The sequence below is a fragment of the Zeugodacus cucurbitae genome, chromosome 3 (assembly GCF_028554725.1).
Source record: "Zeugodacus cucurbitae isolate PBARC_wt_2022May chromosome 3, idZeuCucr1.2, whole genome shotgun sequence".
Classification (NCBI taxonomy): Eukaryota; Metazoa; Arthropoda; class Insecta; order Diptera; family Tephritidae; genus Zeugodacus; species Zeugodacus cucurbitae.
The window spans coordinates 70,423,331-70,446,723 of NC_071668.1; the positions used below are offsets into that span (position 1 = coordinate 70,423,331).

At 32.7% G+C, this 23,393-nt stretch overlaps 2 protein-coding genes across 4 annotated transcripts in view; both read left to right on the forward strand.

Moving 5' to 3' along the window:
- LOC105219561 (dipeptidyl peptidase 4) overlaps positions 1-11,150 on the forward strand; it is a 110,193-nt gene extending 99,043 nt beyond the window's left edge. For 2 of the 3 annotated variants that reach the window (XR_008470284.1, XR_008470285.1), the window contains 8 exons: positions 344-457; positions 1,034-1,157; positions 2,049-2,163; positions 2,293-2,407; positions 2,508-3,502; positions 4,999-5,303; positions 5,875-6,043; positions 7,984-11,150. Coding sequence is in view for 1 of the 3 variants with exons in the window: in XM_054226748.1 (XP_054082723.1) it covers positions 344-457; positions 1,034-1,157; positions 2,049-2,163; positions 2,293-2,407; positions 2,508-3,502; positions 4,999-5,303; positions 7,984-8,046 (1,831 nt within the window). In the remaining 2 variants the exon portion in view is untranslated. The remainder of the gene's footprint in view (positions 1-343; positions 458-1,033; positions 1,158-2,048; positions 2,164-2,292; positions 2,408-2,507; positions 3,503-4,998; positions 5,304-5,874; positions 6,044-7,983) is intronic. The other variant, XM_054226748.1, reaches the window with a different exon arrangement.
- A 5,788-nt stretch (positions 11,151-16,938) lies between these two features.
- LOC105219560 (uncharacterized) lies at positions 16,939-20,301 on the forward strand. The gene is made up of 2 exons (XM_011195785.3): positions 16,939-18,143; positions 19,806-20,301. Exons 1-2 carry the CDS (start codon positions 17,142-17,144, stop codon positions 19,929-19,931), a joined length of 1,128 nt encoding a protein of 375 aa, XP_011194087.1. The 5' UTR covers positions 16,939-17,141; the 3' UTR covers positions 19,932-20,301.
- The last annotated feature ends 3,092 nt before the right edge of the window (positions 20,302-23,393 follow it).

Here is a 23,393-nt window from a genome sequence, read left to right on the forward strand (position 1 = left end):
ATTTAATAGTAATCACATATATATTCAATTACCAGGTAATAGAAATGTAATCGTAATCACATATATATTCAATTACCAGATAAATGTAATCGTAATCACATATATATTCAATTACCAGATAATTGAAAAGTTATCGTAATCACATATGTATATATTCAATTACCAGATAATTGACATGTAATCGTAATCACATGTACCCCTCTCTGGCACACATAGTTTAGAGCGGTTTGAAAATAGATAGCGTTTAGGAAAAAGTACAACTAAAGACTTATTTCTAAGTGCCTCGCAAGTGTTACAACTTAGTATCAATCTAACCAATTTATTTCCTAAATTACAATTGCAGATATCCAAAACCAGGCACACAAAATCCCATCGCCAAGCTACGCGTGGCTGATATACAAAATCCGGAAGATATTCAGATAAGAGATCTACAACCACCGCAAGTATTAATAAATGAGTAAGTTGATAAAAATATAGTAAATATATATCAGAAGTAAATAGTTATGCAAAAAATATTTATCGCCTTAATAAAATGTCAGGCCAGACAAGAAAAACAAAGGTTATGAACCTTGAAAAGTTTATATATTATATTTGGAGATAAGGGAGAGAAACTTCAGAGAAGCCTTATCCCTCTCCTTAACAAAAAATAAAACAAACTACTTTACTGTACACTCCACGAGCTTGTTATGCAAACGAATTTAAGTCTATTTAGTTCTAATTACTATTTCTTTCTTTAGAATGCAATTTTATATTTTGTATGGCAATGCTATCTACTTATAAATTCCCATAAACTAAACGAATTCATGCGCACTTGCTTAGCCATCTCGGGAAATGTCTCATAAAGTAATCAATCAAGATTTGAGCACTTCTCTGTGCATAACTAACTATAAACTAATCAAAATAAATTGTATAGATATTTCTTCACTGCATGCATTGAGTTATACTCATAAACTCTCCCTAATACTCATAAACATTTTGTTTATTTCTTTTTTCCATGCTTTCAACTCAAATTGTGACTGATTCTATTGCATAGAGATCACTACTTTAGCAGCGCCAGTTGGGTGAGTGAAACGGAAATCTGTGTGGTTTGGTTGAATCGTCCACAGAATATCTCGGTGGTCAGCATCTGTAAGAGTCCATTGTTTATGTGCGTTGAGGTAAGTAGAAATGCAGAATAATAGAGCGTTAGAGAGTGAAAAAAGCAAGAGAGAGAGTGATAGAGAGTGAGTGCTAAGTGATAAAGTCATAAGCAGAGTGCACCCTCTAGGAAAATGTGGTTGAATTTTATTCAAAATATCTATTTTTAAGAGTAGAAAAATTTATTGAAAGAAAATTTTTGTTTTAAATAATAGTTACATAAGGATCGTTTATGAAAGAATTTATAAGAACTGAATCCACTTTTATAAAATATTTATTAAGCAGATTCGACACTTAGAGGACTACAAGTTTCACGTCATTGTTTAGGTGAGAGAAGACTACTTGTTCATATAAAATCTGAGAATTTTTCAAGGATTGTTTTAGACAATATTTTTCAAGCACAGGGTAGGGAACCTTTAAGGTAATCTCCAATAAAATAGTACCAGTTTTGCTGGTATATAGGAATTAAGAAGTTTATTGCCATTCTAGCAAACATCGAGTATGAATTAAGGAAGTATTTATCACCTTTAATTTTCTCGAGATAGTAGGCAATGTCTTGGATTTACTATTTAGCATACTCTCAAGTGGATCTGTGGATCTTAACCTATCACGAAAATATTAAAAATCCATCTAAGAAGGGAGATTTGGGTAGAACACTAATCCAAATAAATTGGATTGCTTAGCAACCTGTTCGAATTTCCTAGAGGGTATATGAATGGAAGTACTCCAGTACTCCCATAACAGAATGTGTGCCTATGTTAGTTTTAGTGTCACTCGTTGTTAAGTGTAATTTATCAAAATATAATGCTACTGAAGCTTATCCCGGCGATTTATTTTATTTATTACTTGCCATCCCGCCTGCACTCCACTCTATATTATGTATGATGGAATAATGTTCGCGACCAATGCAGACGCATCGTGTGAGCGGCGACGGACGCGGTTGGGTGGACACAGTATCGGTGCCATTGTTTGCAGCGAATGCAACATCCTATGTTGCCATATCGCCATTGCGTGACGGTGCTTCCGGTGAGTTTGAAAATGCCACCACACACACAGCACACATCCGTTTTGCTTTCATAATTTTTCCCCGATTTTCCACAAAGCAAAAAAAACAAAAGTGTATACCAAATTTTTGATTTATTTACCATTCACCAGGTTACTTCCGGCATATTGTGCACGTGCATGTTGCCAAAAAACGCGTACTCCCACTAACGCACGGCCAATACGAGGTGAATGAGTTGCTACATTGGGATCAGCTGAATAATTGGATGTAAGTACTCGATTACTCAATAGAATTTATGGAATTTACCAGCTAAGCTTTGCGTTATCCGCACTCAAACACGCGCTTTATTTCTACCCTCCCACAACAGTTACTTCCTTGGCACACCGGAACGCCTGCCGGGGCAACAGCACCTTTATCGCGTGTCCGCTTTGCCACCACGACACGGCTCAGCACATCAGCTGCCCGACTGTTTGACCTGTCCGACGCAATTGCGCAGCAGCTATCAGGGCACCGAGGGCCACACCAAACCGCCACCGAAACTAGTGACCGCTTGGGATGACGACTGGGAAGACTCGGAAGAGCGTCAAACGCTACCACCACCCACGCTGTCGCCGGAACACCCCAAACACCCGAAGGCGTCACACGCACACCCCGAGCACAATGAATGTCTCTATCACACCGCGAAATTCCCGTTGGCACTGCAGGCGCGTTATGTGCTCATCGAATGTTTGGGTCCAGTGGTGCCGACCACCAGCGTTTACGCATTGACCGGCTTCTATGCCGACGAGCACAGCAAGAAATTGTTACCGAAGAAAAGTGAGCCCATGGAACTGCTTCTGACTGTGCAGAATAATACGCGTTTGAAGGAGAAGATGTTGCGTACCGCACTGCCGCAGGTGAAAACCTTCCCGGTCATGATCTCGGGTGGTTATCATGCACAGGTGCGTCTATATTTACCGCCAGTGCTGCGCGAAGATGAGATCACACGTTATCCGACAATACTGCACGTATACTCGGGTCCGGGTACACAGCTGGTGACGGATAAGTGGCACATCGATTGGAATACTTATTTATCGGGGACAAAAGATTATATAGTGATTGAAATTGATGGGCGTGGCTCATCCGGACAGGGTTATCAGCTATTGCATGAGATCTACAAGCGTCTCGGTTCGGTTGAGGTGTCCGACCAGCTGGAAGTTAGTGAATATTTGCGTGACAATTTGCATTTTATCGACGGTCGACGCATGGGCGTGTGGGGTTGGAGTTATGGCGGCTACACGGCCGCGCTGGCTTTGGCGGGCACACAGTCAATATTTCAATGCGGCATCAGTGTGTCGCCGGTGACGAATTGGAAGCTTTATGGTAAGTAGTAAGGGCAGAAGTGGATGAAGTTATGATGCTTATAAAGAAGGCAAAACTATTTAATTTTAGCGGACTTTCGTGCAAGCGGCAATTAGAAAATTAAGAAATAAATAATTCCAACAGTCTCCAATTTATTTTTAGAATTGGTTTTCTTTATGAATTAAATTTAGGTGTTATACGAATTTTGGGATAATTGTTATAAACTTAAATTATATTTTACAAGTATTTCAAAGTAGTTTCAGTGGCAGAACAAAAATCTAACAGTTAGCTATTATTTTAAAATTTTGGGACACTTTTGGGACAATTAAAATTACGTTTTTAGATATATTTCTCTACATCAACAATATAGTACCATCTAAAAATGACAAAATAAAGAGGGAATATCCGGTATGGGACATCCTTTTCTAAATGAAAATAGTATTAAGAAATATTCTTACTAAGTTTTTGGATACATTTTCCAACAAAATATGGCTCTAAGCAACACTAATAGCTAACTCCTCTAAAAAATATGTTTAAAAGTAAAAATAAAAAAATTGGGAGTAAATAATACAGCCGAAAAGTGTCCCAAAATACCATTTATCACAAATTTCCAAAAAAACAATGACCATTATAATGTTATTTGAAAATTTTTGCACTTTTTCGGATGTTTAGAATTGATACTTCATAGTTTGAGATATGAAACCGCACGGTTCCGTCTCTAAGCTTTAATAATAATAAACATACGTTACTAAATTTAAACATTCCATAATTTTTGGGACATTCCATATAAGAATAAACTGTTTATTATATCAAACTTTCTTTTGAGACACTCGTTAGAAGCTTTAAAAAAGTATTTACGTTTTTATTTCATTAAACTTGCGACAATTTTTGAGTAGTTTTGAAATTTTGGGACAATTTGAAAATTTTTGGAACACTCGATTTTCAGTATATTTTAAGGCTTATAGTTTATATTTTACGTTTCAACATTATTTATAATATTATGAGTGTTTTACATTTTTTGGGACAGCATAAACAATTTTGGGACATTACATATTTTCTGGACAGTATAAAACAAAATTTTGGGATACTATTTAATAACTCAACTATAATTATTATATAACTATTTAATAACTCAACTATAATTATTATATAACATAAAACTGATTATACAGCTTTGGGACAATTGAAAATATTGTGGGACACCTGATACTATTTTGTAAAGCTTGTAGTATATATTTTGCATTTTAATATTAATTGTTATAGTATTGTATTGTTCAGGTGGTATACATTTTTTGGGACAGTGTTAAAAATTTTTGGGACATTAAATTTATTTTTTTGAACACTATTTAACAACTCGAGTACAATTATATAACATATAACTTGCAATACATTTTTTGGAAGAATTTTTAAATATTTTGGACCACTCAATAACGACTCAACTTAATTCTATATAAAAAAATTTAAGACATTTACTTTCTTCTTTAAAAAATATGCACTATTTTCTCCCCCGCCCACAGATTCCACATACGCTGAGCGCTATCTAAGCTTCCCGAATGTGACTGACAACTATAAGGGCTACGAGGAGGGTGATCTCTCCAAGTATGTGGATAATTTGCGTGATCGTCAATTCCTTTTGGTGCATGGCACCGCCGATGATAATGTGCATGTGCAACAATCGATGGTTTTAGCGCGTGCGCTCACCAATAAGGGTGTACTCTACAAGCAACAAATCTATCCCGATGAAGGACATACACTGTCGGGTGTTAAGCGACATCTCTATCGCTCAATGACGAGTTTCTTCGAGGATTGTTTTAAGAAGCTGGTGAGTTTTGTGGTTGCAATTAGATTTTTAGATAATTTTTTCTTTCTTTAGTTTCGTTGTAAAATATTTTCTCTCACTCAAATTTTGCTTTAAACGATGATGCGCTTATTTATTTGTAAATAATATATAAATTAAATTTACCCTTTGCTAACTTTTATACCAAACTCCTTAACAAGCAATAACACTTTTGGTCTAACACTTTTAAATAAAATAATAACTGTTTCTCCCTCTTTCTTGTCACACTACTTTTAATACTACAACTACAACTGCTATTCCTGTCACTCTTTTCGTCTATCTAACTATTTTTGTCTATCTTTGTTTTTAACTCTGTCTCTCTGTCTTTCACACTTTTGCACTCAAAAATATTTTCTCAATTTTAATTTTTTTTTTTAATTTTAAATTCTTATTTTATTTCAAATATTTTTAATTTCAAGTTTTTCTAAATTTCTTCTTCATTTAATGTTCATTTTAACTGTTGTTGATTATTATTTCCCTTTAAATAACCTCTACTCACTTTAATTTCTCCTCTCACAATCGTTTCATAACCTTGAAATCACGTATCCGTATCCAGCTTGAGCAACAACTGAGTAATCAAACAGATTCCGCGGATTTCTTAGACTTTCACAGTCTCTATGTAAACATTTAAACGTGCAGTTATGCGAACGTGTTCAACGCGAACACACATACCCAATATAGAAACAACACGATTGGTATCTTGTATGTGAGATACATTATTTAAGGTATCGGAAATTATTTTAATCAGTGCTGATTGTTTTTAATAAATGTCTCATACTCGTTGTATATTTTGGTGTCAGTCGATGTTTTTTTTTGTTGTTGTTATATTTCGAAGTACATATGTATGTTTCAATGTGTCTTGCGACGCTTATTTTTAAGTACATAGAATTACTATATGTGGTGTCTATGGTTTTGTATTTTTTTCAAGCAAGTTTTTTATGACATAAATGAATGTAATAAAAAAGAACTTAAGAAGGAGAGAATCTCTGTAAGAAAAAATCAACATTTATTCGTACTACAGATATGAAGAACTACTTTGTTTAACATCCTAAAATTCAATTCGCTTCGTTCGCTGAATATTTTGTCGCTGTCAGATTTTTTAGAAAGACTTTTATCGACTCTCGTTATAGTATCAGAACCTTACTACTCGATTTTAATACACATATGGCATTTGTAAAGTTCTTTCGGTTTTTTGAGCAATCAACTACGAAGAAAAATCTCAGGATTACTACTTAAAATAAGAATAAATAGGTTAAAAAATACTTTTTTATAATCCACTTCAAACATTCAAGATTTATTCGTACTACAGATATGAAGAACTACTTTGTTTCACATCCTAAAAGTCAATTCACTTCGTTCGCTGAATATTTTATCGCTGTCAGATTTCTTAGAAAGACGTTTATTGAATCTCGTCATAGTATCAGAACCCGACTACTCGATTTTAATACACAGATGGCATTTGTAAAGTTCTTTCGGTTTTTTGAGCAATCAACTATGAAGAAAAATCTCAGGATTACTACTCAAAATAATAATAAATAGGATAAAAAATACTTTTTTATAATCCACAAGAAGAAATCATACCAGGGCTGGCCGCAAACATAAGTGACGATTCCCAAATCTTTTTGAGTATCTCTGAGCCTGAACAGTCTGAGTATGCATGGATTAGGTAGACGATAAATTTCTTCACCACTATTATCATGCTTCCGCTATAAAAACTTCAAAGCTCAAAAAGCAACATATTTTTAGAAGCAGTGTAGTTAGTCTAGTCTTTTTTTAATGGTCCATTTAATTAATCTAGCAATTCTATTCGATCCCAAGTGAAACAGTATAGTCCTAGGATCGAAAAGGTGTCTCATATCTACTATTACTGTAAATTATGCTGTGTATGACGATGAAATTTGATAAAGTAAGCATAAAGCTTGCTGAGCTTTTAGGATAAGGAAACTATTTAACTTACAGAACTCAACATTTTATATATCATCGAACTAAGAACTTTTCCCACGATATTCCCGAATATATACTCAGCATATTGGCATATAATGACATTTCAAATAAATGTAACTTAAAATAATGAAAAATTTATTTTTAATCATTTCTAACAACTTTTAAACTTTACTTTTTGACCAAACTAAGCTTTAATGTGACTGATTTTCTGTACTGTGATTTGTAAAAAAGCTTTATGTGATTTTAAAAGCTTTTTTCATTAGACAAAAATATACACAAGCACAAGCATTATAGACTGCGTAAAAGCTTACAAACATGCATTTCATACCGGCACATATGCATATCAGATAATACAAATAACCTCAAAAAAGTATTTAAATAAATATGAACCTAACCTAAATATATTTTATTTAGCTGATTTTGCTTAAGAAGCTTACCTATGACTTTAAATATTAATTATTGTTGTTACGTTTCGCCAACTTTTAACACTTTCAGTGGTTTTGAACTATTTATGCGCCTAAAAGTATGCTATATAGCTTTTTAGTTACTTTATTTTGCTACGCAATCTACACGTTTTTTCTACTTTTTGCAAACATATATTTATGAAATCGTATATATTTTTATGGAACCTAATGAAGTATTATTGTTGTTGTTAATATTTATAAAAAAAAAATATTTTTATTTACTTAGCATTACACTGTTCACTCTCTTTCCCATTTAGGTGCCGCCGGAATCGAAAGCTGGACTTGGAAATGGCGGTGGTAGTGATATGCAACAGCAATAAAGTTACGAAAATGCTTTAATATTGATTAATTTCATTTGAATACTAGTAGTGCAGAGAAAACAAAAGCGCCTGAAAGTATGCTCAAAACTTGCGTTTACTTCTTATGATTTTTTTTTTCAATATTTTTGGATTTATACAATACCATTTGGGCAGCGCATAATCAAAATTACATACAATAACAGTGAAGTCGAAAATTACAAATTTTTATGGTTGTGAAATAAATACAAAAGCAACAATAGCAGACATTTGCACGCCAAAAAGTAGGCAAAGCGTAACTAAACAAAATAAAATGAAATTATTTTTGAAAATGTTAGCTGTTTTAATAAATTTAAATGTTGTTTTGAAAAGAAAAAAAGGCAGATATGGAAAATAAAACTGCTTAAAAGAACAGTCAAAGTGCTAACGCCTAAAAGCATACTATATTATAATTGTTTTTTAATTCAAATGAATTAAGATTTATTTCGCGCATACTCTCAAAATGATTATACAATTTTAATTTGCATAAAATCTATTTTCAATTAAAAACAAATAAATACACGAAAATAATTAGTCGTCTAAGCGTTGACTTAAGAATTGTGTAAATTTTAAAAATTGAGCAAATAGCATAAAAAGTACATTTCTAAAGTAGTAGTGAAGATATTTAAGAAATATTAAAACGTTTTTGCATAAAAAAACTCGAATTGCAAGAAATAAATAAAATAATAATAAAAAGTCATAATTTTATTAAAAATAAATTAAAAAATGGCGAAAGCAAATAGTAGAAGACATAAAATATAAAAGAAATCCTAAATTTAGTTTACTATTAATATAATAAACCTTGCAATATAAAAATACTCAGAAAAAAATTAAATTACAGTATTAGAAAAATACAAATAACGGAAAAGCTCAAAATTAGCTGCGATATTAAGATTGAAGTTACAACTAGCTATAGCGACAGTTATAAACAAAGCGTAAATACTGCGTATATAAGCCGAAAATAAATCCTTTAGAGTGCTGATAATTAAATTAGACGAAATTTAGTTATTTAAAAAAGCTTCAATTATTGATGAGCTTTTAAATAGAAAGGCTTTAAAATAGAAAAGCTTTTAAAACTGCAAATGTGTAACGTGCTTTTGACTAAGGCATTTAGCGCTTGCTGTTGGTGGAAGTTATTTTAATTGAAGCTTTTGGAGCTTTATAAGCCTAAAATTATGCACAAAAAAATATAAGCTTTTGAACTTTAGCTATTTTCGAGACTTAATAATGATAATTTGCTGTAAAATGATGAATTCAGAATGTTATATTGTGTTTTAAAATATTTTCTAAACAGCTTTCAACGCTTTTCTTAGTGACACCTAAAAGTATGCTAGAGAATAAATTCGTTTTTCATATCATATTAATACTAAAATCTATTATTTAAGCTTCCTGTTTTACATTCGAGACTCCAGTTTGAGAAGTTAGTATTAGGTCTACAACTTTGCTTCCGCCGTTTTTTTGTAAATTTAAGTTTTTTTTGTATAAAACGGTTACAAATGTCGATGTTACAAATGTCAAAGTGCGTCTGAACTTTTCTTGGAATTAAAAAAGAAAAGCAAAATTTCCCGCAAATGTCGCGAATTCGGCTCAAAAAGTGACATCTTCAGTTGAGAATAAGTTTGTGATGCAAACAGATCTTTCCAAATATTTTGTTGGGTTAATGTTGACACAAATGTCCAAGATCGATATAAAACGATTTAATCGACCAGTGCTTGACCCTAGAGACATTTCCGCAAACGTCGAGAATTCGGCTCAAAAAGTGACATTTTCAGTTGAGAATAAGTTTGGGATGCCAACAGATCTCTACAAATATTTTGTTGGGTTAATGTTGACACAAATGTCCAAGATCGATATAAAAAAATCGATTTAATCCACCAGTGCTTGACCCTAGAGACATATATTGGAAAACGGCGGATGCAAAGTCGTAGACCTAATATAATTTACAATTCCCGCCCAAGCGCCTAAAATTATGCAACGATTGCAACGATTTCAATAAATATCATTATTCTGAAATGATATTACTTTTCTACGGGCTCTCATTCCATTATGTGTGGGAAAAAATATTTTTAAGTAATCACACAAGCAAAACTCAGAAGCTTAGATCTTCAAAGTGGGCAATTATTACGAAATTCTAATATTTATCGAGTGGACTCGATATTCATTCTCTGATGCAAAATACAGTTGAACTTCTCTAACTCGAATCACCATAATCCGCAAAAAATCTTCGAGTTAGAGAAATTCTCGAGTTACGGAAGGTAATTTGTATGAAATTTTACTTTTATTGCCAATTCAAGGGTTCGAGTTATGGAGAACTTCAAGTTATAGCAGTTCGAGTTATGGAAGTTCAACTGTAAATATTAAACTTTTTTTTCAATTTCCTCTCCATAAAATTAAAAAAATTTAAGAAAAATATTAAATCAAGCACCTAAAGGTATGCTAACTAAATAAGTGACTCACAAGATAAGCTCGAGATTTGATGTGGAATTTTCAATTATTAAGGCAACTAAAAGTATGTTAGGAATTTAAGGAGTATACATTTTGAACCTCGAAGTAAACTGGCTTAAATACGAATTGAATATTTACTCCTTTTTAGATGAAGTCTTTAAAATTGATACTCTTGTTTAATTCAAACGATGCCTGATGCAGCTAAAAGTATGCTAAGGGAAGTTTATTAGTTATTAGTTAGATTTAAGGCTTTCTATTGGAATTTCTCGTTTTGAAACAATATATTGCAAGCATTATTTACTAAAGCTCTTAAAAAAAAAAACAGAATTAAGCTACATTGTAATATGGAAATGCGCCTAAAAGTATACAAAACCACACAAATTTACTTGTTATTAATGCAGATAATGACAGCTTTTCACATGAAAATCGATTCTCAACACAAAGCCAGCAGATTATTAGCATTTATGCGAGCGAAAATTATACATTGCTACATATGTATGTCTGTCTATTAGCCTTTACGCTGGATTAAAAACAATTACAATAACCCACTAATGAGACGGTATTTCATTGTGTGTGCGCGCGCATTTAAATGTTAGTGACGTTGGAGAGTTAATCCTTTGATGCCATAATAAACGTAATCATAATTCAAAATAATTAATGAAAGGCGCGAACTCACAAACACACACACACAAACAGTGTTACAACTTTCGCTCTGACACTCCCACGTGGCATAATTAGTTGCAATACTTAGTAACACGCAGCAGCCATTAGCAGTGACGCCGCTTTTTTTGGCTGTGACGGAAATATGAAAAGGAAAAGTGTAAAAGGTTGAATTTGAATGTATGTGTATTCGCATGTGTGAGCTTTGTGTTATTTGCGATTGGATAAAGGGCACAAAAGAAGGAAATGTAAGTGAATGACGGCAGCGAAAAAAATGCTAATGACAGTTAATTAAAAAACGCATTTCGTTTTGCATGGCAAAACAAACGGAAAGAAAGAAAAAAATCGAAACAAAGGACGAAAGTGTGAAATTTCGGTAGCTTGCTTTTAGGCGTATTAACGGATTTGTTTCTCACATGTTGAAAACACAAACGCCTACATTTCTACTTAGTAAATATGTATGCATGCTATGATTTCTGATTTGAAATTGTGAGAAATAAACAGTCAGACTTTTCAAAGAGGGTTCACTAAAACCATTAAAATTCGACTTTTCTTTGTTAGACGACTCAACTACTGTTAGACATCTGACGAATAATTTTCTATGAAATATCAATTCTTCCACGAGCTTTTCATTAGCAAGTCTCATAAGCTTTATACGCTCAGTGAAAGCTTTCACAGTTTATCGAACAGCTTTAAGTTTGCTTTCGTTTCACAAAAATAATAATTTCACAAAATAAAGTATTATACTTTATTTATTATATATCATTTGAATTATTATGAAAATAAAAAATCGAATAGATGAAAGATCAAGTTACGTAAAACTACAAAACCTATGATTCGCAAGTATTTAAAGCTTTGCTATGAACTATTTTTTATGACTTTGAGAGCTTTGAGAGTTTGATTGAAGTGAAAGCTTTAAGTTTAAGGGCACACGAAATAGAGAAATATTGATATTTTAAAGCTTAAAGCTTGATGAAATCTCCAAATTGGAAAGTTTGAAAACGCATACATGTGAAAGCTCAAATTTCCATAACATACATATATGTAGTAAAATTTATAAACGTGAGCCAAACTTTTATTCTATATCAGGCATTCACGGAAAATTCGAATCACATGTATTATAGTAAACAAGCTTGAAGTATAATCTGATATTTAGAAGTGAGATTTTGCTTTTTTCATTATTAGATAATACTGAAAAAGCGCAAAATACAATAAATAATTTGAAATGCCTACTTCTTCAAGATAAGAAAGTATTTTAGATTTGACTATAATACAAAAGCTTTGATTATTTTAATATTCAGAATTAAATTTCATTACGAGCTTTCACTCTACTGAATGAAGTGCTATACTAAAAGCTGAAAGCACTATTGTTAGCATAGATAGTGCCACATTTGAAAGCTTCAACTTTCATAGATTTCACTAACATGTGAATACAGTTAATAAATTACGATTAATAATAAAATATTCGCAAAGAAACTACACAAACTACTAAAACTTTAAAATAATAGACTACAAACTAGTTATAAAAGTAAGCACTAGTTCAAAACCTGTTACTGTATTATACACGACATACTTTTATACGAGTACTAAATGAAATTATGTAGACTTCTTTAGAAATGTAAAGAAAGCAAAGTAATAAATAATATTATTGAATTCAAAACTATGCAGAAAGTTAATATTTTCCTACAAGTTATTAATAATCTACGAAGAACAATGTAATATAAATATAAAATACTTAATTAATATTAATTAAATTAAATATTGTATTGAAAAGCCTTGAACTCTAACCCTTGCCTACTAATTTTAAATTATAATGTTTAAAGGAAAAATGTATTACTAAATGCAAATATATTTTCCTCGTTGCTAACTAAAACTGAAAATTAAGGAGTAGAAAATTATTGTAATTGCATTAGCTGAGCTTTCACTCACTGAGCTTTCATGTTTTAGTACAATTTGGAGCATTTACTAAATTTATTCAAATAATTTTATATAAAAATGTATGCACTTAAATACATTGCAGTGTTTTCTAGTGCAAAGAGTTATCCTACACTTTCTGAGCTTTCATTTTCACCCGTAAAAAGCTTTTTTCCTTTTTTTTACTTTTGAATATAATTAATTACTTAAAATATGACTCTTTTGAAAAGTTAATAAAACGTTTTTATAAGTTTCAAAAAACTTTACTGAAAGCTTCAGACCTAGACTTTCTGAGCTTTCATTTTCACCCGTAAAAAGCTTTTTTCCTTTTTTTTTACTTTTGGATAGAATTAATCACTTAAAATATGACTCTTTTCAAATGTTAATAAAACGTTTTTATAAGTATCAAAAAGCTTTACTGAAAGCTTCAGACTTCAACAAACTGGCGTTAACTAGCGACAGTTCTACGGTTACTGCTACTTGAAATTATAAAAAACTTCAAATATACATATAATGAATTCAAAGCATTCATTTCAGGGAAAGCTTTATGTACCATCAATTTGTTGAGTTAAAAAAAAAATAGTAGAAAAATCAGGAAATTAAATAGATTAACCAACTGTATTGCAATTTAAAAAAAATGGTGAAAGATTTTTATTTTCAGCTCAAAGCTTTGCTAAATCATGTATTTAAAAGCTTAAATCACCGTTATTTGTGAAAGCTCAGTAAAGTTTATGATTTTGAAAAGCTTTTTTAGATGAACTGCATAAAAGTTGACTACTAATATAATGTAAGCTCAACAAACTCATGTTTTTTAAGCTGAAAGCTTTACAAAACCTTTAACCAAAAGCTTAAAGCAAAATGAATTTGTGAAAGCTCTTTAAAGTTTATGATTTTGAAAAGCTTTTGCAACTGTATTGCGTAAAATTTTACTGTTAATATATAATAATAAGTTAGATGAATTAATGCAAATATCAATAAAAGATGTTGATAATCCTTATTCATTAAAAAATAATTAAGCTCTACTAAAAATTATAAAATAAATTCTATAAAAATTAAAAATGTATAAAATTAACACGAGTACTATTATAACGAAATAAACGAAAACTCAAACCTTGTGATCCAAAAACTTTCTTCTCTTCCATGAAAAGAATTATTAGTTACCTAAATACATGTATACAAATACCTAACTGTATATTGTAGTATATAAAGAAATTTGTTACATTTAATGCTGAATACGACTAATTAGTGAATTTAATAAAAATAAAATAAAAAATAATGAAAAAACGAATACAAATAAATTATTGCAATTGAAGTGATTTGAAAAGTAATGAAAGGAGTAATGCCTAACCTACAAAAGAAAAAACTTGAAAATTTACAATTATTATAAAATTAGTATATAACTGAGCATATATTTAGTGGAGCATGTTGAGCGTTCGTTTACTACAAAATACAACTAAAATAATAACAGTATATTATTAAATAAATTACGTTTATAATTAATGCAGATATTATGCAACTAATTAGTGCATTTACTTCCAGGAATTAATTGAACAACTAATCCTTAAAAACAAAAACAAAAAAACATATGAAAATCAAAATAGCAAACACTTAATTGAAGAATGTATACCAAATGCCATGCCTAAAAGTGGTATAAAATACACTACATTAGAAATGTAACGACACTTACGATTCGATTACTTAATTGAAACTGTAGCATATAGTAATAGTAACTCTAACAATTGAATAATATAGAAATTATGCAGCGCATTGAAAGAAGTAATAAATAATAAAAATGAATACATAAAATAAAAAAATGGAAGTTTTAATTAATTTTTACAGTATGGTAAGGTTACAAAAAAATAGTGTTGACTCTCAATGAGAGATGGAACAAGTCTATATTTTAAATTACTTTAATTTGCTTCAACACTTATAATAGGTGATCCAAGAAGAGGTCCTTTTTTCAACATCCCTTTTTTGATAGATCACGCGTGAGTCATGACAAGCCGTCATGTTATTTTTGCCAGCAACTCGAACTGGTGTATGGAACATCTTGGCGCAGTTTACGTCGAGATCTTAAATTGAAAGCGTTCAAAATACAGCTTGTGCAAGAACTGAAGCCTCTCGACCTTCCCAGGCGACATCGCTTCGCTCTATTCTGGCTTAATGGGTAAGTAAACAATTAAAATTGATGCATTTGGGACCAAGAGTAACCTGAAGAGATTCGTGCCAGAAGAAATAACGATTTGGTGTGGTTTGTAGGCAACAATTTCTCAAAAGTGATCCCGGTGAGAACGTAACCGTCAATGCAACCATTACCGCGCCATGATAACCGACTATTTGATGCCTGAAATTGAAGCTCGTCACCTCGGCGATATTTGTCTTCAACAAGACGGCGCCACACATCGCATCAATCAATGGATTTATTGGGAGAACACTTCGGTGGAACACTTCCGCTTCGATTCAGGCCTCACGGTTGCCATTCGCTAGTTACCACTTGAAATGTTCGAACGAGTAATCGAAAATTGGACTCGACCAATAGAATATCTAAAACGTAGCCGCGCCCAAAATTTGAAAGAGATAAACTTTAAAACAATAAATGCCAAAGAATGTTATTCCGAATGATAATAAGCATTACCCATTAAACATGAATTTTCGGAGTTTTTTTTTTTTTTTCATTAAAAAAGTAGGGAACCTCGAAATAGATTACTATTTAAAAGGAGTTCCCAAAATGCCACTTACAACATTTCAAATACTGAACGAATATGTGCTCTCTATTATATTTTCGAAGATTTCTTGGAAGTATAATTATATGTAATGAAACAGCAACCCAAACTCCTTAGCTTATAGGTAAGAACTTCGATAAACAAAATTTGAAAAGAAGTTTCCTACGCAATCCTAAACTCGAATACAATCGGAGACCGGCCATCTTTTTTTTTTTTTAAGGGAGAAGAGGCCTTTATTATGATTAGAGTTGTTTATTTTTATAACTATAGTTGAGAAGACCACGCAATCAAGCACATGTTTGCAAAATTGCTGTATGGTATTCTGATAAGCATAGGAGGAACAGGAATTTCATAGAGATTAGATTTTGAATCAGAAACTCATGTGACAACCATTAGTCACACATCTGACTCAATAAGCTAAACAGGTAAGCTTTGAACAACAAACTTGAGGGAAAAGTTTAAATGTAGTTTGAGAAACGAAGATTCTATTTAGAATACAGTAATTCGAAGTAATTCGAAGCTACTGATGAGAATGTTAGACACTCCTTAACTAGCTTAGAGCGTACTGTCGTTCTACTGTCAGATTGAAAGGAGATCGCACTTCGGAGCAGTTTATTTACTGCTATCTTATTTGCAGCCACCTCTGCCTGAAAGACGATGCTTTGGTCTGACATCCGAAAACTGGATTTGATTGAGAGCTTCCAACAGAAGACTCGCCTTTTCACATTCTAGTTCGAGAAACGAAGATTGTACTTGAAATACAAATTTTAAGTTAATAAATTATTTATAAAAGGTTTAAGGTAGAATAATAACGGCAAATCAAAATTTAACTTAAGTAACTATTCCTACTGGCAAGTTATTCTCCAAAGCACTGATAAAAGCTTAATCGCCATTCATAGAAAGATTGGTTGCATGAGTCTACCGCGAGATGTCGCGTGCACCACTTAGGCCAACAAATGAAAGAAAATAAAGCTTTTCGCTTATCAAGTCAACGACTCCAGCACACGAAACACACACACATGCATGCTACGATTGCACGAGTAATATAGCTTTTTACCACAAGACACTCAATAAGCTCTGATGTTATTGTTTTGTACTGGCGCTATTTTGTGTTTATCAAGTGAATGATTAAGCTTTTCGTTTTAGTTTATATTTTTAGCCGAAATGACGTGGTGTTCGACGAAAAGAATAAATAACGAAAGAACTGCGGCAGTGTTATTGCAATAGAATAGATGGGCGTGTGTCAATGCGAGCTGTTGCCGTGTAGAAAAGTGAATTTTAATTAAAATTAATCAATTAATAATAAAAGAAACCACACAAAAAAGCTAAGTGCCAAACATGTTAGACCACTTGAATGACGATTGCTTGTGCGAGATATTCCAATATCTAAGTGTCAAAGAACAGCTGATTTTGACAACTGTGAACGAACGCTTACGCGACCTCATCGTTGAGAATTTTTGGCGCAAAAAATACAACAAATTCACCACAACCGGCGATACGAGCTATGACGAACTCAACTTGGACGAATTTCGAAAATTCTACCGTTACATTGTGCCGCACATAAAAGAGTTAACGGTACATACAACAGCTGGTGTGACATTCACTAGTTATTTGGGACGTTTTACACGACGACCCGATCTCGATTTCTACTTGCATTTCGAGTATCCCACCTTACGTGTTCTACGTTGTTACGATCAACAATTCCATAGTGGTCATCTGTCGATTTTACGTCGTAAATGTCCACACATCGAAGTATTGCGACTACATAGCGCCTATGTGGGTGGTGAACATTTGGCGAGCTTCCACAACTTAAGTGAACTCTACTTGAGTAGCAGTAAATTGGATGCGAAGTATGTAGCTGAGCTTTTAGCACAACGTAAACTTCGACGTCTGCATTTAACGGGTAATACGTGTGTGAAACGTGATATGGATGTTGTGTTGCAGCATGTCTTTCCGCACATAACCGAGTTGCGTTACTATGATGAGGAGGCCCATATAGTGACAGAAAATGTGTTCGATACATCCGCAGAGACGCTTGTGAATTTGGAAAAGTTATATTGTAAATATTTAAAGGATTTTGTCTACACTTTACGTACATTACGGGAATTATATTTTGAAAGTCATTTGAAGGTCGTTGATCTGTTAAAACTAATCGAAAATAATGTACAGCTGGAAAATCTCTACATGGGCACGTTGAATGAGAACTTCTTCGCAAAAGCGCCCGAGTGGTTATGTGGTCTAATGGAATACCTGCGTGCGCAGCAAGAGCGCAAGGTTGCTCTTAGTATATACATAAATATGTCGCAGCGTATCGTGCAGAATATGCGGCAATTCGTGATGGTAAGTTTGAACGCGTAAAATTTTGTTTAAAATTAGAATAACGAGAATTCCAATCCGAATGTCTGTCTGTCCGTTCGTCCGTCCATGCAAACGATAAGTTAAGTAAAAATTAAGACAACTCAGTTCTACTGTAATGAACTCGCCCTCGCGTTGACAATATGTTGCTCAATGACAGTTTTAGGTTACCGGACCACCGCAATATGTTTCAAGCAGAAGCAAACATACATACAATACATTTGAAAGCGATATCTCCTTCAGGAAGGTGTGCATACACTCTGATAGCAGAGCGCTTATTTTGGTTTCGGGCTCAAAAAACAAATTAATAGCATTGGACTAATGGTCTGGATCGCTGGGAACAACAGATCTCTTGAGCTGGCACGGAAGGTCACTATAGTCACAAACTAATCAGACTGAGATTGAGCTGGTCCACTATAATCTTGCGCTCTCGCTTTGCATATGTGAACCTCGCATGAGCTTGGTAGGCGCTGGTTAACGACCTGCGCGACTACGAGATCTTTTTGGCACTTTGTTGATCGTAGGACGTTCATTGCACTTCGCTAGTCCCTCAGTTAGGTTCAGCTCACCGCAATGGTTGAAGTTCCTATTGAACACTGTCCAATGGGCTTCCATGCCGTAAGGCTCACATTCTGTAGAATGCAAGTAACCAATGATATATGGAAGGAGACCAAACTGAAACATCATAACACTTCTTGTTTCCTTGACCAGCTTTCGCCAGTTGAAGATAAAAGTGTCTCGGTAGGAGTAGTTTCGGCGAACAGTATAAAATAGCCTGAATAGATATTAACAGCCTCAATAAATTTGCAGCAAATTTGTTGACTTTTGAAGGTCTCTGGTTTATATTTAGCAGCGCTTTAACCGACCCTAACCTAATCATCGGGAATATTGAAAAGTGGGCATGACACCATCCACTTTTAGTCTACTTGAATTTAATAAAATCGGTTCAGTGCCTAAAAAGTTTGAAAATGGTCTATTCATACGAAGTGTGTTCAAAAAGTAACGAGAATTTTAAAAATAAATGTCAAATTTTTCAGCTGTAGATTAGACGTATTTTTACGAATATGGCGATTTTCGTTTGCTAAAAGTTTCGTTGCTTGTTCGTGACTACTTGACCGAAAACGGTACTGTAACAATGCCCCAGACTTCACGTTCGTCAGACATGGCTCCGCGTAACATTTTCCTATTTCCAAAAATAAAGAGAACCTTAAAAGGCCGTCGTTGTACAAGCAAACGAGAAGTCGATCAAAGAGCCAAAGGCTCTTGAAAGGAGTTTGAGAAATGTTTCGACTATTTGAAGATGCGCTGGGATAAGTGCATAATATCGTATGGAGACTATTTTGATGGCGATAATATTAATGTAGACGAATGAAGAAATATTTTTTTTCTAAAAAACGAAAATTTTTGTTATTTTTTTAGCACACACCTCATATATTAATTATGTTGATTTTCATTAAATATAATGAATGGGTTATCCCAAAAAAAAAAAAATGAGAAAGAAATAGATCCTCCAGCATAATTTAGTTTAATTGTAAAATGAAATCAGTCCACACTTTGCCCTAGTCTCACTGTAAGCAATATAGTGATTTTCGACCGATCCAAAATAAAAGTCTAAAAAAATATATTTTTTTTTTTCTATATTTTCAGGATTATGATCTGCATCATGGCTATCTAGTACCAGTGCTAAAAATCCAAAAACTGTCTGTCGATATATCCATATCTCCGATGCTGTTCAATAAAACCGGTATTGAGTTGGCGTTCAAATGGAGTTGATGTTAAGCTATTTTTCTGAAGATTTAAAAAAAAAATTGAAAAATTTCTATTGAAAGCCCAAATTTATAACGTTTACTTTGAGTATTTCGGCTATAATCGCTTAAAGCGGTTCCTACGCCAAATATATATATATATATATACTTTGAGTATTTAGTAAAGCAATGTTTGTACAAGTTTAAGTAGTTCCAAAGAAGTGAGAAAGTCAGAGAGAAATCTTGCTTTCCATATTTACATTATTGCATTTAAAGGCATACAATTGTTGCGCTTAAGATTAATAAAAAAGTTCAAAAAATTATATTAAAATACTTGTTACATTTATGTAAATAGTTAATTAAAGTATAGAATAAAGAAATTTTGATTGAACTTAGAATTTTGTTGACTAATTTTTTGGTTTCTTTAATCGCATGGGTTTGATTGAGTCTGGGCGATGTACCGAGATCTGTCAAAGTGCTGAATTTATTTTTGATTGAACTGAATTAGCATAATTGGTATACCAAAAATATGCGGGACTTCCAACACTTGCTTCGATAGCCACTCGCGCTCTCAACCTCTTTACTGACCTACTCGTTTTTGCTGACTGTGATGCTGACTCTACTGCCGATACCTACTGCTGTTACCAGCCACTTGTGAAATCTATCGTATCTCAAGATTTTCTCGACCGATTTCAACGAAATTTGATACATAATATTTTTTGATATTCTGATGTTACGGATGGAAAATGAACGGAGACGGTTAACAACAATGACTACTTTCTATACAACACAATTTTTTCTTCCATATGAATTTTATAATATATACCTACATCAAGAACCAATTATAATATCGGTACTAAGTTCTGCATTGGAGGTGTGATATCGTTCATTTAGAAATTTATCGAAATCATATCATAATTTTTCATGGCATCGAACCCAGATATCGACCTCAATGTCAATAGATAATTTTTTACCGAAAATACCTATACATCTTCCAGATATTCTATGGAAATTCTGAGCGAATTTTTCTAATGATGTGCCTCTGTGCCAAAAATGAGTAAAATTTGTTCATTACTTCCCCTAGCTCCCATATACCTAATATTGGTACATATTTTCATTTCCAGTGGGCTTCATACCATTTATATCGGTTAATATGTGAGATATCTTAAACAATTTAAGTGAGCGTGTAATCTTGAATATAAATAGGTCGTTGAAGAAAATGAGTAAAATCAGTTCAGCTCTCATAAATTATATTTTTAATGATTTTTGTTACACTAGTGGTCTTTAAGCTGAATATACGGGACGAATTTTAATAAAATTAAATAAATGAATAAATTCCTATAATAAATCAAATCTGGCGGCGCCACGCGGTGCGTTAGAGCGTATGAGTGACTTTTAACGTCAGCACGTGTTATAGACAAAGACTTTAGACTTTAAAACCAATATTATAAATTCATTCTTTGTAATGCGTATATAAGTTAAATTAACTGACAATTAAGTGAGAGTTTAAAATCATAATTTCTATAAGGGAGTGCCAAAGTTGTAGCTGCAGATAACTGTGACTAATCAACAAGCACAATCATATATGTAGTTGTTTGCTTTAAACAAGTGTAAATTCGCTCGAATTATATTTAACTTACACAAATAGAAAGATTATACTAATTATAGAATATTTATATATAACTGTTTATAAATACATATATGTATACATAAAACTGCATTTGTATTTGTGTAGTATTTACTAGTTTTGACAATAAAATGCAAATAATTTACAGGCATAGTGCCACATTAACAGTTATATTTTTACACATTTGGATTTTCGTATAATGTATGTTTGTATGTGTGTGTGTGTGTGTTTGCATAAATACATTTTGTACATAGTGTCGCTCGGTAATTATCACAAAATGTGTTCACTTATGCTGATAACGAAATACAGTGGAACTTCTCTAACTCGAATCACTATAATCCACAAAACAGCTCCGAGTTAGAGTGACATTAAATCATGTATTTTGTAATTTTGTTTGTTGCAGAGTTCTATTGTTTGACTCTTGACGTCTGTGTCCCATACCTTTGTTACATGATTTATGGGGGGGGGGGTAAGGTTTGACAACTTTTGTTTTTTCATTTTTTTTTAATTTTTTTTTCTGAACCATCAACATCTCAAGAATATTGTGTTAAAGTTTTAGGTCATTCGGAGAAAAACTAACGAAGTTACAGCAGGTTGAATAACGGTACCTTCAGCTATCTGCGCTGAGTGTAAAAAACTTTGAATCGATTTTCCCAAATATGTCATTTTTAAAGTCGGTGACCAGCCTACAGAAAAAACTACTGCATCCTTTTGAAATTTTGAACAAATATTCTATATATATATAGCTCTCGAATGACGTCGAGTTTTTCCAAAAATTTTAATTACTAACAATTTTACAATAACAAATAGGTCGATTTTTTCGTCTAAAATCGTCATTTTGGCTTTAAAATGGTACCAAAAATTGAAAAATTTAAAAATTAAAAAAAAAACTCGACGTCAATTGAAAGATAAACTGATAAACTAAAGAAAGCATTTTGATTTTTTGGTTTCGGATGATCCAGTGATGCTGTAGGCTGGTCACCGCACAACAACTTTTTTTCGAGGTGCCTGCAGAGATCGACGATAAATCCGTTATTCCTCGCTATTTTTCGATACAACATTTTTTGAAGTATCCTTCAAATGTTGTACTTTCATATAATAATAATTAAAACAAACCTACAGCAATAATTTTTTCTAAAAAAATTCATGAAAAAAGGTCTTTTTTCGACGAAACAAATCTTACCTACCGATATAGAAAGAGTCTTTTAAAAGTCTGTCTCGATAATAAAATTTTAAATATTGTATTATGCCCTGGTCGAAAATTTCGATTTATGGTAGAAAATGTGTATGAAATTTGACTTCAATTGCCAATTCAAGAGTTCGAGTTATGGAGAACATCGAGTTGAGGAAGTTTGAGTTATAGAAGGAAATAGGTATTTGTTAGATACTGATATGCTTTGAGCTACCAGCCTACGGCCAAATTTAATTAGAGCAGAAACGTCTGAAGGAAAGAATTGGCCTGAAGCGTTCAGTCGATGGGAGAAGAATTATATTCCATCAGAACAACGTTAGGACGCACATATCGATAATGGCTCCCCAGAAGCTCTGGGAGCTTGATTGGTAAATTCTTTTGCATCCACCTTATAGTCAACCGAGTGAGTTCAGTTCCTGTCTATGGCAAATAATGTTGCATATGAAAATTTCGCCACAAAATAAACTTTTAAACTTTTCAAAATCGACTGTCCCTGTCTTTTATCAATAACAATGGGGATTTCTTTTTACCAGACTTTATGTTATGGTCAAGAGGAATCAATGGTACAAAAATTCGTCTAAGAATCGTCTCAAAGTGCGATTTATCTGGTCGGCAATTTATTTATTTTATTTTATTTTATTTTATTTTATTAAGATAACAAACAATTTGAC